The following is an 18,967-nucleotide window of genomic DNA, read 5'->3' on the forward strand; positions in this document are numbered from 1 at the left end:
AAGTCTTCACCCCTAATACATGTTAAGACTTGCAGTCAACGTAAACAAATTGTGTACAGACAGCAATTTTGTCAGCATCACCAAACCATGTTTTTCTTAACCAGATCACCAGCAGGCTGGAAAGAGTAACTTGAAACGTCAAAACCTGGTTCTTTTAATCAATTTTCCAGCAAGCACTTAATGATGTCAGTGTATTCTTCTAAACTCAACTTTTGGTAACCAGAGAACTGCCACGTTCTTCCTTCACACTGCAAATTATTAACGAAAGATGAGGTTTAATTTCAAAATATTTGCAGGCTTTTTCTTAAAGGTGCCTGCCAGTATTTAATGACATTTCAGAACAATGGCTTTTCTGTCTTTCTACGGATTTATTCCCTTTTTCCATTGCATAGAATGCCTGTTATCCTTAATAAGCCTTAATAAGTAAATACCCGAAGCAAATAAAGTAACACAGGCTTTGCAAATTCAGATCAAAAAATAAAAGGCCACTGCTTATAAAGCAGCAAAGATTGCAAAACCAAACAAACAAACAAAAAAGGAAACAGAAAAACTTACCATGGCTAGTCAGTTACTATTTTCTTAACAAAGCACCCAAGAATCCATCAAAAGCATTTCATGCCATGTTCTTCAGCTATATTAGATCTAACACAGCATGAACTCTGAGCAAAGCTTTTCCACAGTGAACGTGCAAGTATTTCTATCTCGCATTGCCTGCACTTTCGCCATACATTTTTTTAAGGCCAAAATTCACATGGGAAAATGCCAAACATCGCACGCATCAGAAGGATCACTTAATCCATCCTACCCTGGCCCATCCTCATCTACCTCCAGGTTTCAGCCACTGCCTCCACAGAACCCAAGTCTAAGCACAAGGTAAGTTTAACAGGCCCCAGAGCAGGCAGCCAGGATGCAGAAGAGCTTACCGGCAGCACACTCCTACCACCCTTCCATAAGGCATATCACGCCCAGTACAAGTTACAACTTTATAACATAAATTCCTAAGGCAGATTCCCCTTTACCGAGGGCACCCGTTTGAACTTCTAGCCATCGATGTTCATGAAACCTGAAAGAATTATGAGATTTGGTAATGACTAAGGCATAAAAAATGGTTAATACAAACTTCCTTTTCCTTAAGAAACTGAGCTAAAAAGAAAGCAGTCACAGAAGTAGCACCAATAGCAGAAAACGGAGCAACTCCACAGCACCACACTGCTGCTTCTTCCCTGCTGCAGCAGCACCAACCCACACTACGCAGGGTTGTTTTGGATGGTTGACTGCAGCAGTGCTCAGGCTGCTTTCCAGTAAGGGACCTCCCACAACCAGGAATGCTACAGTATTAAGGAAAAGCATTTGAGTCTTCTGAAAACCAAGACAAAATCAGGAACAAGACATAGCCACACCACCTCCTTTCCATTTTCTTCCATTTGAACTGCAGGGACACTGTGGGGACCAGCATCTCCCTAGGGGCTAGGGCACAGGTAGCCATGGTGCCTCCCCTGGGAGGCAGGGCAGGCTGGGGGCAGCCCCAGCCCGGGACACCGGGCACCTCCATGAGAATGGGCTGAGGCCAGGCCAGGATGTCAGTCTGTGGGCAAGGGTAACTGGGGCCAGATACAGTCCCAGGATGGCCAGGCAGGTCGTGGGGACAGCGACAGGCCAAGGCTGGGATGGGACATCAGCCTGGCTCAGCAGAGCCCTTGTCTAGGCTGAACGGGGCTGTGGGGAGCTGGAGATCAGTACTTTGCTGCAGCATCCCTGGGGCAGGGACTGACAGCCCTGTGGGGACTGAAATGGGGTCCTGGGCTGTGGGCAGGGTGGGGGAAACCCCAGCAGAACTGGGCAGAGACAGTCAAGGCTGGTGGTGCCCTCGGGGCCCTGACATGAACAAGCACTAAAGCTCTGAAAACATGCAAATGGTTGTACAGCTCGTTTAGACTAGAAGTCCAAACATTTACAAGAATTTCCTGATCCAGCACCTATACCAGTGCTAGCCGGAAGGATGCCTTTCATTTATGGATGCTGAAAGAAAAAAACGCAAACAACCAGGCTAGGGCATAATTTACTACTGACTGCCACTGCACATAGCATTTCCCATTTTGAAGATACCAAAATTAAATCTGCAGGTTTTCTTATCACCCTGTACCAGTGTGAATAACATAAGTGCTCTGGGACCATACAGATTCTTCCCATAAATATCCTATTTAATAACTCCTTCTTCACCAAAGCAGTACGTTTCTGAAGATCTGTGCTGTCTCACTTCATTCAGCATGCAGTTATCAGATGCAGTTGGATATGCAAGAGCCACTGAAGTTACGAAAATACATGGCTAAGACCCCATCACCATAATATCTTACATTCAGTGTATGCAAAGCGAAATTTCAGTTTCCTCTATGAATAGCTGAAATTACCAACCGAGTGAATGCAGCTTAGAAGTTAAACCACAGGAAAGCTAAGGTAATCCTGAAAGAAGGAGAGACCATTTCCAAGAGCATTTCCTCTGTAACATTCTTAATGAATGAGAACATCTCTTCCCCGAATGGTAGGTTGGCCCGCAGCCATGAGAACCCTTCTGATTTTGATTTATGAATTCCATATCTTGAAAAAAATGCAGCTAATAGAAATATGCACTCAGAAAAACATAAAGTCCTACAAATTAATGAACCTCCTTCTTGAGAAATTGACTTTTTTTATTTATTAATCTTTAAATAGCTGGAAGTAAACACAATTAAGGCTGTCTGAAAAAAATACAAACCACTGTCACTTTGCTAAGGAGAATGAATTAAGACGTGCAACTTCTAAAAACAGAAATTACCAGCTGGAATGACAACTTTCATCCATAACACTGGATTTAACAGATTTGAAATCATACTGTAGAGGATCGCTAAACAGTAGACAATACAAGCATACATATGTCTGTGTATAAAGATGGACGCAAAACATTACATGGCAGTATTTCTTCTATTACTTCATGTGAGTTTAGATGTTAAGTAGAAAGGAAACTAAGAGCAGCTTCTGGTTAACACACTGCATTAATTAGATTCAAGGTGACTAATTTATAAAGCACAAATAATCATAGACTTACAGAATCATTTAGGTTGAAAAAGACTTTTAAGATCATTGAGTCCAACTGTTAACCTAGCACTGCCAAGTCCACCACTAAACCATGACCCTAAGTGCCACATCTACACATCTCTTAAATACCTCCAGGAATGGTGACTCAACCACTTCTCTGGGCAGCCTGGTCCAATGTGTGACAACCCTTTTGATGAAGACATTTTTTCTAATATCCATTCTAAACCACCCCTGGAGCAACTTGAGGCCATTTCCTCTTGTCCAAGTCCAAGCTGCTTGTTACTTGAGAAAAGCAACAAACACCCACCCCGCTACAACATCCTGCCAGGTAGTTGTAGGAAGCAATAAGGTCCCCTCTGAGCCTCCTTTTCTCCAGACTAAACAACCCTGGTGACCCCTGCTACTCCTCATAAGATTTGTTCTCTAGACCCTTCTCCAGCTTCATTGCCCTTCTTTGGACACACTCCAGCAACTCAATATCTTTCCCATAGTAAAGGGCCCAACACTGAACACAGCATTCGAGGTGCGGCCTCACCAGTGCCAAGTACAGGGAGACAATCACTACCCTAGTCCTGCTGGCAACACAGTTTCAGATTCAAGCCAGGGTGCTGTTGGCCTTCTTGGCCACACTGCCAGCTCATGTTGGTGGCTGACCAACAGCCCCAGGTCCTTTTCCACCAGGTGGCTTTCCACCCACCCTTCCTCAAGCCTGTAGCACTATGTGGGGCTGTTGTGACCCAAGTGCAAGACCCAACACTGAGCCTTGTTGACACCCATACAACTGGCCTTGGCCCATCGATCCAGCCTGTCCAGATCCCTCTGCAGAGCCTTCCTGCCCTCAAGCAGATCAACGCTCCTGCCCAACCTGATGTCATCTGCAAACGTACTGAGGATGCACTTGATCACCTCATACAGGTCATTGATAAAGATACTAAACAGAACTGGCCCCAGTACTGGGCCCTAGGGAACACCAATTGTGACAGGCCGCCAGCTGGATGTAACTCCATTCACCACCACTTGGCCATTCAGCCAGTGTTTTACCCAGCGAAGAGTGCACCCATCCAAGCCATGAGCAGCCAGTTTCTCCAGCAGAATGCTGGTCAATGGTGTCAAAGGCTTAACTGAAATCTAGGTAGACAACATCCACAGCCTTTCCCTCATCCACTAGATGGGTCATCTTGTCATTGAAGGAGATCAGGTTCATCAAGCAGGACCTGCCTTTCATAAACCCATGCTGGCTGGGCCTGATCACCTGGTTGTTCTGTTTGTGTCATGTGATGGCACTCAGGATGATCTGCTCCATAATCTCCCCTGGCACCGAGGTCAGGCTGACAAACCTGTACTTCCCCGGCTCCTCCTTCCAGCCCTTCTTGTAGATGGCTGTCACATGTGCTAACTTCCAGCCAACTGGGACCTCCCCGGTGAGCCAGGGCTGCTGATAAATGATTGAAAGTGGCTCAGTGAGCACTTCTACCAGCTCCCCCAGTACTCTCGGGTGGATCCTATCTGGCTCCATAGACTTGTGTGTGTCTACATGGTATAGCAGGGTGCTAACCATTTCCCCTTGGATTATGGGAGATTCATTCTGCTCCCTGTCTTTCAGCTCAGGGGCCTGGGTACCTGGAGAACAACTGGTCTTATGATGAAGACTGAGGCAAAGCAGGCATGAAGTACCTCAGCCTTTTCCTCTGTCTTTGTCACCATGTTCCCCCACCTTATATCAATAAAGGATAGATTCTCCTTAGCCCTCCTTCTGTTGCTGATGTATTTATAGAAGCATTTTTTGTTGTCTTTTACAGCAGTAGCCAGATTAATTTCTAGCTGGGCTTTGGCCCTTCTAATTTCCTCCCTGCAATAACCTCACAACATCCTTGTGGTCTTCATGAGTTGCCTGCCCCTTCTCCAAAGGTCACAAACTCTCCTTCCTTCCCTGAGTCCCACCCAAAGCTCTCTGTTCAGCCAGGCTGGTCATCTTCCCTGCTGGCTGATCTTTTGACACATGGGGACGGCCTGATCCTGCACCTTTAGGATTTCCTTCTTGAAGAATGTCCAGCCCTCCTGGACCCCGTGGCTCTTCAGGCCTGCCTCCCAAGGGACTCTGTCAACTAGTCTCCTAAACAGGCAAACGTCTGCCCTCCAGTAGTCCAAGGCAGCAGTTTTACTAACTCCTCTCCTTACTTTTCCAAGAATCAAAAACTGTTATCATTTTGCAATTGCTATTTAGCAGTACAAAAAACCCCCACAAAACCAACACAACACTTTCAGTGTGGTTTTCAGGTCAAGTTGTAATGCATTCTTATAGAAAGGCAGCAAGCCTCATTTGCAGCATCAAGAGAAAAAGAATAAAATAAAGTCAATCTTTATTTAAAAATACTATGACCTATTAATTTTTAATGTTAACAACTCATTTTTTTCAAGTTAAATCACGAGTGTGCATCTGTAATAATCACACCTTATGAATCACTGACTTATTGAAGAAAGGTGATTAATTAAATATTTTAAAGGGATTATGTCAGCCCTCTTGCTGTTACACAGACAGAACCCCATTAAAAATCCTGTCTTCAGGACAACTAGGTTCAATACGTAATCTGCTTAATTCCAGATTAGAAATCAGTTTTGCAATTTTAACAATTATAAAGCTAAGATTACGTTAAAGAGTTATCATTTAGGCTTTCTACAGTTATATTCTCTTCTTGGTGGGTACACAAGGTGCCATGACTAAACATTATAAGTTGGTGGCTACAATTCCCAGCTAGAACATGGGACACTGAGCTGGGAACAAAGACACACTCCTGAAATTACATGGAGTTCCTTCAGAAACAAGACTTCTCATTTAAGCTACATAAGAAAAAGCTCCTGGCACTGTCACTTAAAAAAGTTTAAAATCTGAAAAATGTATACACTATTCTTACAAAGTTTGTTTTGTGGTTTTTAAGATTGAGGTTTCAAGCTTTTCATCAAATTAGGACAAAATTAAACTTTTGGCATTTAAATTAAAGCTAACACTTTAATATTACCACATAGGTGACACTAAAATCAGAGTGAAGTCACCACTTTCACTTATAAATCAAGTAATTGAAGAACCATTTTATTACCATTTTATTACTTTTGATACTTTGCTGACATGAATAGATGCATAGAAAACTGGACAACAGCTGATACTTAAATCTGTCATAAATCGTATGATATTTGCTTTGAATCAATAGGACAATTTTTCCCCCACTCTATTTGTTAGTTCAAATTATGAAGCACCATTACTCACTCCACAAAGACATTTATATGTTAACATAATCGACACTTATCTTAGGACTATGGGGAGAATCCCCCAACTAACAAATCACCTCTACCCAACAATGAACAATCCCCAGACATCTCTAGATGTTAGCTATTATATTTAAATACTACATACCAGCAAAAAAACCAAAAACAAAAACAACCACCACTGTTTGGAACAACAACAAAAAAATAATTGTAACAGACAAGCAAATAAAAAGCTTGGTTGGTTTAACATTATTTTTCAACACTGTGCAAATTTACTTCACAAAACGATTATTATCAATGATGTTAGTTGTTGAGGGAGAAAACAAGGAACAGAACTAAAAGTGTGAAAACAAAGCTAACCTATGTAACAGCCTACAAGCACTTCTTTTCCATCAGATTAGGGCTTTCTGACCCAGTTACATGCTCTCCACTGAAAACAAAGCTTTATGGCACCAATAATCTACAAATATTTTCTTTTAATACGTAATGCTTTGATAAAAATATAATTCTTTTACATGAAAGCCAACTGTTGCAATTTTTGCCTGTAAAAGTCAATTCATAAAATTACAAAATTTTCAATTTAAATACATGCTAGCATGCAAAAAAGCTACCAAATTATCTGAAATGCAGAAATACTGATTAGTTTTTTCTGAATTGTGTCTCAGTAACTCCAGAAGTAAGCAAACTAGGCTTCTTAAAAAATATTTAATTAGCAAGACCTATCATTCACTGGATGTCCAGTAGGGCAAAACCAAGACTTTTATCATGTGTGCTACCACAGAAATGAAAATTTACCGAATTGTAAAGGGAGCATGCACAAAGAAGATCATTTTTTGCCAGTGATAACCTTTGTTAAAGCCATGCAAAGGGCTGTGGTACATGTACAGAATAGTCTTTACTATTGTTGTAAAGCTAGTCTACCTTAAGAAGCAAAAAGCCATCAGATTCTTTTGTAACTTCTTTTTGATAGTTTTGGTCCAGAACCGTGGACCAAATTCTTGCTGATCCATTATGCCATTCAAAGAGGTCATAGTTCTCCAGGCAAGAGTTACTGCCTCCACTAACCCCCTGAGAAGAATCTTACTGTACTACTTGTACTTTTCAAAGTAGGCTAGGCTAGCATACATGGTCTTTGTTAAACCATGTGATTTTGTTGGAAATCCCTGGAAAGCAATGAATGGAACATCTTCCCAATAGATTTGAGAGGAGAGGGAATTCTGGCAGAATGCTAGGAAAGGCACCTAATGACAAAAGGCCAGGTTACGGCCTCCTCCGCCAGCACAGCTGCCCCTAGTATCCACTGTAGCTGTTGCTTCCCTGCAGCTTTGTAAGTGTTTTACGATACTGTTTAATAGGAAGGCATAGTCCTTAAGACGACACTTAATCAAAACAGTAATAAAAGCAGGAAAGTGAAATTGCTGTTTGCCTTTGCATCCTAGTCCCTTCAATTTGGCTTCAGATGACTATACTATTACATAAAAATACATTCAAAACTCGTTTCTACCACAGCCTGTATTTGACCTTTCCTCTCTAACATAAAGACTTCCTCCAGAGGATAAATTAGTGCTTGAGGAGTTTTAATTCTTATTATTGCACCTTCATATATGTATACAAAACAGGAAAATATTTGTGTTAGGCTTATTTTATAAAATGCCATCATGAAAAACAGAATATAGTAATTTATTCTGAAATATTGTCCTGCCCTAGTTAAGGGGATGGGGTTCCACTCAAAATGCTGTACAAACATTATCAGAGGGGTGGGGAGAATCACACAGGGACAGTTCATTACTAGTGACAGCAAACACCAAAGAAAAAAGGAACTCTGGTTGTGAGCATACAGAATGTTACCCTCATGAATAATTATGTACACATAGCAGGTGTTCATCAAATATATCTGTCAGTATGTTTCTTTTCTGAGTGTCTAAGTTTCCTCAAGCACTGCATCAACTTAAAATCTCTTGCAAAATTGTTATATCCCATCTGCTACTGTGGATAAATAGCAGCATATCTGCTTTACCCTCTCCACCAAGAATGCAGAGTGGAAAAATCTTCTTTTTAAAAAGAAGCGGAATGTGAATGGGTGATAGAGTAGCATTGCTAAGCATGACTATGAATACCAGGATGCCGCTGTGGACAGGTTATTACAGCTCTTACTTCAACTCTACAGAAAGCTCTGGGTGGGCACAGTGCCTCTCTCTGTTCACACCTGCTCTGTTCTCAGCTTTACTGCAAGACTGAAGTCAAAGGGTGTGCACAAAGCTCCTGCTCTCTCCACTCAGGGCTCAGTATTTTCCCAGACGACAGAACATTCTCCTTTACTCATCGCAGGCGACAGGAGTAAAGACAACTTCCCACTCGTTTCGTTATGACTCACCAGAGAGGAACAGGGAGAGAGAACACCCTCCTGCTCAGTCAATGAAATCTTTACAGGTAAGGTAACTCATTAAAGAGTCCTATTTCAAAGAATAAATATACTGTCTATTTTATACGTCAAACAATTAAAAATAGATCTATAACATCCTCCCACTAAATTCTAAACAAATCAGCAGTGAAGTCACTGATATTTAAAACTAAGTGCTCTTACAAGGCCTTGAGAAGCCAATTGGACTTCAGTATCTTGGCCTAACCCAATACTAGGAGCAAGTTGACAGAAGAGGTATTAAAGGCAGGCAAAGTATTTCTCAGATGTTTTGGTCATAGTAACGCCAGTTAATCCATGTTACAAGCAGTACATGGAACACGTCCAGCAGAAGCATGGCTTGGGCTGCTTCCACATTAAGACTGAACGATTATGCAACAACCACCTCAGTGAACTACCCCTTCGACCCTCTTCAGTTCTTCCATCTTATTTTGTTGACTTAAGTAACTGATTCTGTGGCACATGCAACACACACTGAAAATCACACAACATATGAGTTGTATAGCATTTCATACAGAGGCCTAACAAAATCCTCTGAATCATCTTGCAATGCTTCATTGCATGTAAAGAAGATTAAGGTTAGTACTGTTATCCTTTGCTCAGCAAAATGACAGATGTACTTCCTTTAAGATGACATTTAAAGGATCAGTAAGCTTTCATTTCTTTCTCTTAGCCCATTTCAAATCCAAGTTTCTATACATGGATACTCCAGAAGACGCAGTTCACTGAGGCTCTCAGAACTGAACCACATGAATCACTCCTAATGGTAAAGTGTACAGCACTAGGCTGTGCCTATATTATACATTGCTATGACTGGGTATAAGGCTGAACACCTTATTTTGTCTTCAGTATTTATTAAAAACTTTTGAAAAAATGTTTAACAGATTAAGATCAGTAACACCAATTTTTGTAGAGTCTAAAAAGCATTAACACCATCAGGAAAAAATAGGAGTTTTTAAGAGTTTGAAGTGATGTTGTTCTGGATTTGATACATACTTGATTTGACTGTTTTTCTATCTATTTACAGAGATTTTACAAACATCTGGGGAATCTTCCCCAAGGGCCAGTCTTTCATTACCTTTGGCTTTTAGATTTGTATCAATATCCAGAAGTCTGTAAGGTTACAGACTAGAATCTTCTGACTAGTTTCTGTGACATGACTAGAGAGATGGAGAAGTAGTACTTTACCAGTCTTTACCAAGCACTAATAATTGCACTCCTTTAAATGTGTATTAAAAACAATAGATACCAGAAGCGAACAGGAAGAAGAAAAAAGAAAAAATCCTGAGCTAGAGAACTTGAGCACTTTTTCTGCTGTCAGTTCAAGAGTACGATTATGCTCTTTCAACCATTAACAAAAGAATCATGTTTCAGTACCTAAAGAGTTCAGGTGCAAAGAGGGAATTAAAGCAAAATGCCACAGCTAAATATTCATCAGGAAAATATGCCCATTTACCAGACAGAAAAAGAGTAAGCAGTTTACTGGTTAAGATTACAGAAAACAATATCCAGAGTAACTAGTTCAACTTAAGTATGAACATTTACTGTGTTGTAACGTAACAATTAGAATACCAAGGGCAAACCTTTACAGATTAATAACACGCTACTACTAAGTACAGAATCCAAGAGGAGAGAGGCTTTCAAACTTCCTTTGGGTTCCACTTCCTCTGTTTGGTATCAACAAGGAGGCATAGAAGAGGGCAAGAACTTTGATATGTTTTTTTAATTTTTAGAGAAAAAAAGTTTATCCAGGTGCCTGCAGCGTACCATAGCACAAAAAGCAACTGTCTGTCATTTTTGAGCATAACTTTCAGGAATAAATTGTTTTTAATACATTGCTCTTTAAGTAGCTTAAGCATGTTCAGTAATCACTAAATACATGCTAAAATAAAGTTTTCCACAAATCTTTAGAGCATTTTTCTCCATTTTATACATTTCATTAAACCTGTTCTCTAGCTTTACGACCAGACACTTATTCCCAATGCAATCCACACAACACAATGCCTTTTAAATACTGCTGGCAAAGTCAACGAAATTACTTAAATACATAGTAAGAAGTTGTATCAGGAAAAAACCCTACAATGCTCAACAACAGGAGAAAAGAACTCATTGTTTTTCACCTGCATCATCATACAAATGCAGCTGTAATGTCAATCATGCTGGCATGTCCCATTGCTAGGCCTCTGAACAGTTAATGGCAGCTTGCTCTAATCGCACATTAAAAATGTGGACTAAGTTGTATGCTAGAGAGCACTTGTTCATACAACCTGTTTGGTACAGATGACCCTATGGCTTGACTTCTAAGTACCTTACACAGGACACAGGGACAGTCAGGTGCCTCAGAAAGAGACCATGCCACTGACAAGGAGCACACTCGCATATAGCAAAGCCAACTGCAAAAACCGAAGTAATGTATCTCAAGTCCCACTCTTCTTTGGAAATCACATTTCTAACTCACTCCCCATTCAGCCTACTCCACAGTCTCAAAGCCAGAGCATCCTCCTGAAAAGTAGGTTTTTGAGTCCACTCAGACTTCAGGCAGTGAATCAAATCTCCCATTTTCTGATTGAGTGGCTCAGAACAGCTAGGCTAGAAAACCACAGATAGGCATTAGACTGAATTAATCAAAAAGCTATTGACTAATAAAATAAATAAAATACTTTCATGGTATGAAAGCTTTCTATACAAGAGTCAAAAACAAGCTTAGAAACCCTGTGCAACCAGGTGCTCAGACTTGCTGAAGGATACAAACCAAACTACACTTTAAAACCCTACCCATAGGCTTCACAGATCTCTTCTGCACTTCTCATTTTGGCGTCCTCCTTCAATTATGACTTAAAAAGAGGAGTAGGGGTGGACGTTGACAATTTAAGGGAAATACTTAATGCATTTATCACTGAAAACATGTAAAAATAACTTTGCAATGCAAGACACCTTGCTCCAAGTATTACTCATTTTATTATATGACACATCAATACAGTCTCGAGATAGGTTAAAAATACAGGGACAAAATAAAGCTAAAAATCAAAAAGCCATTCAAAATCATGATACAAAATGAGGAAAAAAAAAAGATGATATACCATTTAAGAACACAGAATTTTTATTATGAAATACAACATAGAGAATTAGCTTTTAATGGATTACCATGTATTCAAAAGAAGGTAGTTCTGAACCAAAGAAATAAGCAGATGTTGTTGGAAGCTATTAGAAGAAAATTTAGTATACATGAAAATATACATGCATGATGAAATGTAATTAAATATGTAAAATTCTCTCTCAACAGATGAAGATATGAAAATGTCTTCTCCCCCCACCCTCATTTAAATCAGAAGCCTCTCCATTAGCAAATACGAAAACAGAATAGTTGCTTCTTTATATTCTGTAAAAAAAATCAGCTTACACAATGTAAAGCCTGCCAACTTTTTACATTGTAGTTATCAAAACATATCAACTTACAGAGGACAGCCACAGCTCCGGATTCAAACATGAGACATTCTTCTCTGTTTCTGGTTTCCACTATCACACTGAATGGAAGTGGATCCAGCTTGTGATAGACACGGTATCCTTTACTGAAAGCCATTTTGCCTTTATCAGAGGCAGTCCTGTCCAACACAAGATGATGTTAGCGAAACCTTCTTGTGCTTCCAGATACCTTCTGCAAAGTATGTCTGACTTACATACCTTCTAGGTATTCAGGTGTTTAATGAAAATAAACAACAAAAAAAAGACCTGCTCTCTCTTCCTGCCTCATGAGAAGACTTTTATCTCATGTTCCAAAACACAGAGACTAAACTCAACACAAACACTGTTTTAAAAACACAATTACCCAATTACCTTTCAAAGTAAAGGATTTATTTAAAAGCTTCTCAGAGACAACAAGAATTTCTTTCACATACTTAATAAATAGGATTTCCTCTTTTCGTCTTAGGAAAAAAAAAAAAAAGAAAAACCGAACGAAAATAAGGTTCTCTAGCCACTAGCCACCACAAATATGCAAGAGTGACAACTCTCTTAATCGTAAACTAATAACAAATCCTGAAGACCAGAAGCCTAGACAGGCTTCAGTTTTGAGATCAGTTTTATTGATTCTGACCTTGTACAAAAGGACAGTATATTTTAAACACTAAAGCTGTTAATATGCTTTAAAAGATCGTACAAAAACATTACGTTAACCTATTTTTTCTTTTCTAAATGAAAGGAGGTTTTTGTTTGGATTTAAACCCTCCCCTGCAGTGCCCGACAACCGAAACATTGCAGTATTGTACTAGTAAGCCACAGAGATAAGATCTTCCTTTAAAACAATATTTAAAAGCCCAGTAAGAAACTAGAAACAAATGCAAGAGTAGCAAAATATTACCGGCTTAACCTCAGGAAACACAGTGCGAGGGAAGATTTTTCTAGGAAGCTGAGAGCAGGGCTCTGCCCTTTCCCCTCCCCTCAGCTCAGTGACCGTAATCTCTACGGCGGACACAGACTTCGCGCCGCCGGTGCGGACAGCGCCGGCCCCCCCGGCCCAGCGCAGCCCCGCCCGGGGAGCGGCGGCACCGGTCCGGTCCGGCCCCTCGCCGGGCAGGAGGGAAGGGGCCTCCAGACAGCCGCGCGTTTCCCGCCGCCCGGCCGAGGGGCAGCGCCGGAGCCGGCACCGGGCCAGCAGATCCCCGCCCCGCTACCGCCCGCGGCGCGCACCGCCGGCCGCCACAGCCCGGTGCCGCCGGTGCCCGCGACGCTGACAGAGCCTCCATCTTGTCTGGCGCCAGCGGCGCCCCCGCGGCCCGAGCCCTGCGACGGCGACAGGCGGGCCGGCCCCGCCGCGCACTGACAGGCGCCGAGCGCCCCCCGGTTGCCGGCGCCCCCCTCCCCAGCCCCCCAGCCGCAGCGGCCCCAGCGCCTCCCTCACCGGCCGCGCCACCTGCCACCAACGGCCGCCCGCTCCGCTCCGTGCCGCGGGAGCCGGCGGGACCTCACTTCCGCCCCGGCCCCGCCGTCCCTTCCGCATTGCGCCTCCCGCCACCGGAAGTCGGTAGAGGACGTGAGGGGGCGGCAGCGCCGGCGGCGGCAGCGGGGGTGGGGGCGGGGGGCGCGGGCCCGGCGCGAGGCGGCCGCCGCGCGGGGCAGCGGGCGGGGCGGGTGTGCGGGGGCAGCGACAGCAGCGACACCGGGCGGGGGGAGGCTGTGCCAGAGTCGGTCCCGGTGAGCGGCGACCCGCGGGTAGGCCCTGTCAGGGGCACGCTGAGCCCGAGCGCTGCGCGCCGGGCAAGCTCCGCTGTCAGGGCGGAGCGGCCTGAGGAAACCTGGCCCCTCAGGGAAAAGTACGAAGAGCGCCCTTAGACGTTCTCCTTTGGCCTTGCCTTACGGCAATCATGGACTCCAGGCCTCAAAGCTGGAAAACGCCCTACGGGTGCACGGTGAGGCTGTGCCAACACACGGTCAGCCCCGGGCCCGGTTGTGTATTTACTGCAGGTGCAGCAGGGACAGATGTCTTGGGGGTAGGCTCACAAATAGCCGTGCAAACTGAAAAACCTTGCTGAGCAAATTGTGACGGCATAGAAGCTGTCAGCACAAATGCTTACCAGGTGCCTCGGGTCAGGTGAGAGCACTGAATCACGGCTTCTTTCTGCCAGGCTTCAAAATTCTTAGGGACAGACAAAGCACCTCTTTGGAAATTTCCGTTCAGCCTGTGCAGGCTGTAAGTGGAGGGGGCGTACTGCTACACTGGAGCTTTACTGTATTGTGCTGGTGATAACATTGCAAGCTGCTGAGGAGACTACAGACGGCAGGTTTGAGAACTACGTGCTAAAATCAAGAGAGAAGTGGACCTTGCTGCTCTTCTAGATAATGCTGGGGCCAGGATGGCAGTCCAAGTAGCGAGCTGAAGTAGAAAAAACAAAACCTGAAAAACTGTGGAGAAATTCTCTTCACTGAGGCTATAAATCTGAACTGAAGAGTATGCATAAGGGCAAGTGTGAGAGGTATAGCTGCCTCCTGAGGTAGCTAATCATTACTTTGCAGTTGAAAACGGACTACTCATTATTTACTTAGCGACTTTTCAAAACATCAGAGAAGTGCATCAGTTGAAAATGTAACCATAGAATCATCAAATCCACAGAATGGTTTGGGTCGGAAGGGACCTTCAGACATCATCTAGTTCCAAGCCCATGACATGGGCAAGGGCACCTTGCACTAGACCGGGTTGCCTAAAGCGCCATCCAGCCTGGCCTTGAACACCTCCAGGGATGGGGCATCACAGCTTCTCTGGGCGACCTGTGCCAGTGCCTCACCACCCTCACAATAAAGAATTTCTTCCTAATATCTAATCTAAATCTACCCTCTTTCAGCTTAAAGCCATAACCCCTTGTCCTGTCACTGCATGCCTTTGTAAAATGTCCCTCTCCAGCTTTCTTGTAGGCCCCTTTAGGTACTGAAAGGCTGCTATAAGGTCTCCCCAGAGCCTTCTTTTCTCCAGACTGAACAACCCAGACTCTCAGCCTTTTCTCATAGGAGAGGTGTTCCAGCCTTCCCAAATGGGAGGCCCCAATTTTTGTGGCCCTCTTCTGGACCACTCCAACAGGTCCACATCTGTCATGTGCTGTGGACCCCAGAGCTGAACGCAGTACTCCAGGTGGGGTCTTACAGAGTGGACCAGCAGGGTAGAATCACCTCCTTCGACCTGCTGGCCACACTTCTTGTTATGTGGCCCCAGGTACAATGGGCTTTCTGGGCTGCAAGGGTGCATTGCTGGCTCTTGTCCAATTTTTTGTCCACCAGTGTGAGTTTACCTCAGCTGAGAATGTAAAAAATTAATTGCTAGCCAATAGTGGGAGCTTTGATAAAGCTATTATTAACTTCAGAAAATACTGTTGTTTATAAGTTAATGAAAAATAAGAATGAGTATTTTATGCTAATTGCCAGTATAATATACTGCATAATATAGCAAAGCATATTACAAACAAAGTTTGATTTGTTCTTCAGTTTTGTGTGATAAAAGGTTTTGGTAATTTTCCCCCACCTGCCAACTGAATTTCAGAATCTTACCAACCACAAATCTATGGAAATGTTGAGACATACTTCTGTAACTGGAGCTCAGAGAGCAGGTAGAGTCATCGAGAATGAATTGAAGTTGAGCCTGGGATAAAGGGGTGAGGGGTGGGGGGAGAGGTGTTTTGTTAATTGTCTTTGTTTCTTGGGATCCAAATCTATTTTAATTGGCAATAAATTAAACTAATTCCCCAAGTCAAGTCTGTTTCCCATGATGGTAATTATTAAGTGATCTCCCCATCTCTGTCTTGACCCATGAGCTTCTTCATCCTATTTTCTCACCCTGTCCCGCCGAGGAGGAGAGTGAGAGAAATCTGCGTGGGCATCTGGCTGCAGTCCAAGGTCAACCCACCATGATTTCGCTGGGCTTCAGAGCAGAAAACTTTGCCATCTGAAAGCCGAGTTGGCTCAAGGCTTCTTGGCAACCTAGGTAACATACCTTTGGTATCAAAAAGGTGAGGAAGCTCAGGTCCATGCTGCATCTGTCACAGGGAAGACAGATGTAAAGTCAGAATCAGGATGCCTGAAAGGGGAAGGTGAAGGTTTCCGAGCCTGCATATTCTGCTGCAAAATTGGGAGGAGGAGTAAAAAACCAAAGCAATGGCAAAAATGGGGCGAGAGTGAGCCTCAGCCTCGGCAGTATCAGCAGCTTCACACACCCCACCTCTCCCCTTGGCAGCAGCAGGAGCCCAGGGCTGCCAGGCTCTGGCTTGTGCACCACTGGTAGGGAGCCCACTGACAGTTTTACCCACTCCCCTAGGTGTTCAAACCACCATTTTCTCAGGGACATCTGTGGTGCTTTACGTCACTAAATTACCAACAGCAAATATATGAAAGTTTTGAAACTATACTTAGTTTGCATATCCTTCCTAGCCCTTACTGTAGGCCTTACTCCTGCAGACTCCTACCGCTCATTAGATCCTTAAAGCTGAGTTTGCTCTATCCACCACTTGTTTGCAGATGCAGGTTCTCTGAACTGCTAGCTCTTTGAGGTAGTAACTACATGTGTACATTATAATTCTAGTATATCTAGTTCAATGAATGTCTTATCCTGATGGGAGCTTTTGGGTAAAATGGCAATATGTAATTTAAGTGCAATACAATGATTTTAAGCCAAACGTCCCCAGGGTGCGTGAGGCCCACAGTCATGCAACCTACATCCCACTTTATGTTTTCTGCTAGCTAAGTATCACAAAAAAATCTCAAGACAGTAAATAGATGATACTCAAGAACTTGTATGAAATCTAGGCCATGAAAATTTGGGCTTAAGCATATTACAAAAATACTGCACCAAATCTTAGAGATATATCTGTGCTTCACTCCAGGTCTATTGTCTATGAAAACATTTAACTATGCACGTAAAGCACAGAAGTAATGTAAGTGGAGTCAATGGGACAGTTCACATATTTGAACAAAACCATATGCTTCAGTCATTGTATGGAGCAGAGCCTTAAACTGCAGACCCTTCTATTACTAAGTTTATCTCCGTGCAATTATTTTATCCCCATTCATTTATTTCTGCATATTTAGGGCAAGGGTTTTAATTGTATGCAGAAATTAAGTACTCTTGGACAAAAGATCCTACGTTATTTCATGGTGCAGACAGGCTCATTCAGCTAACAATTGTAAGGCAACCAAAGTTTTATGTTTGGAGTACCACACGCAGGGCAAAACCACTGAACTCTGATTCATCCTATTCGTCGCAAGAGAGTTTCTCAAAAAACCGCAACCATCCTCCCTCCTTAGCAATCATTTTTGAAGCCTCCTCACAGTTCTCCTTCCTGTACATGCCACTACTAACTCTTGCACGAATGGTTTGCTTGTGGTTTCACAGGTAAAGCCTAACGGTCAGATCACAGGTATTATTTCCTTTTAGAGCACTGATCACATGACATTTAATTTTCAGTGGACAATAAACCTATGATGTCAGGGATGCTGCTTTTAAGCACCACCACACACAAGAGGACAGTTCAGCCTATTAAAATGAACCTCACCACATTGTTCTACCAAAGCTGTGCACTACACCAAAACTGCAGATGCTTATCCCCTCCCCCAGTATATATATTTAGGGTTTTCTTTGAAAAAATGCCTTTTTTGTACAGTAATTTAGGAAGAACTGAAAGCAGAACCACCGATTAGCAAACTTTTGCAGAAAATTAGATGTATCCAAAAGGAGGAGAAAGAGGAACCATGTGGCTCTCTATATCTGCGCAATTTTTCCTCACTTCTCCATTTCACATTTCAGATTTAATTTTGTTTTTCTTTCTAGTGAAGGACAAGGTTTCCCCTTTGCTATTGGTGATCTTTCGGGTAAAAGTAATTCTGTAACTGTAATCTTACATGACTGTATATTAAAATAATTACAATAATTAAATAACTGTAATAATTCTCTTATGTATTATCCTGTTCATAAAAATGTCCGTGACCAACAATTTTACAAGCAATGTTTTCTTACATGTTCTACACCTTTTCCTAAACAACCTAACTACTGAAGAGGTTATTAGGCTTTCCCAAGAGTCCCTGTAGAGTTCTGAGCAGAAATAGGATTGCGATGCCACTTAATGTGTTAGTACCTTCTCACATGGGATTTCGTCATGATCTAGGACATCAGTCTCTAACATGTTATAATTTGTTAATTTGGACGGTGAACAGTGAGATGCACATGGTAAACTGTGGGAGAACAATGTTAAAGCACTTGTCCGCAGATTATACCTCAACCAAGCAGCAGTTATGTTTAAAGATAATTACATAAAGTATGATCATTTTGCTACTAGCATTTAAGTTGCATCAATAAATAAGATACAGGTGAAGTGGTAGAAGTGAAAGTGGTTATTTTGTTTATAAGTAAAATATGGAAAATGTTATTTACATAGTCTTTATGTGCCTATACAATTCTAACCATTTATACATAGGAAAGGCACTGTGTTGCCCAAAACAAGAAGTTAGATTACTTATCACCCGTAAGTATACTTTGCTGCAAGTCTCTTCATGTTCTCGTTCTCCAGTTGTGACACCGTACGGGGATAGGAAGGAGAAACTCCTCAAGCGTGCAAGGGCTTAGGCACCACAGCCACACCGTGTCATTGCAGTAGAGGGAGGACTGGCCAAGTGTGGTATGAATTGCTGGTCTTCCACAGCAGTTAATTAAGAAAATGACTACAGCATATCCTGAAAAAAAGA

General features: G+C 42.6%; 1 protein-coding gene across 11 annotated transcripts in view; it reads right to left on the minus strand.

Moving 5' to 3' along the window:
- Positions 1–13,752, minus strand: part of SYNJ1 (synaptojanin 1) — a 69,303-nt gene extending 55,551 nt beyond the window's left edge. For all 11 annotated transcript variants that reach the window (XM_037376357.1, XM_037376358.1, XM_037376352.1 and 8 more), the window contains exons 1-2: positions 13,650–13,752; positions 12,209–12,354 (exon numbers count right to left, since the gene is read on the minus strand). In XM_037376357.1, coding sequence (XP_037232254.1) covers positions 12,209–12,332 — 124 coding nt within the window. In that variant the 5' untranslated portion in view covers positions 12,333–12,354; positions 13,650–13,752. The remainder of the gene's footprint in view (positions 1–12,208; positions 12,355–13,649) is intronic.
- Between the last annotated feature and the right edge of the window lie 5,215 nt (positions 13,753–18,967).

The sequence above is a fragment of the Falco rusticolus genome, chromosome 2 (assembly GCF_015220075.1).
Source record: "Falco rusticolus isolate bFalRus1 chromosome 2, bFalRus1.pri, whole genome shotgun sequence".
NCBI classification, from domain to species: domain Eukaryota; kingdom Metazoa; phylum Chordata; class Aves; order Falconiformes; family Falconidae; genus Falco; species Falco rusticolus.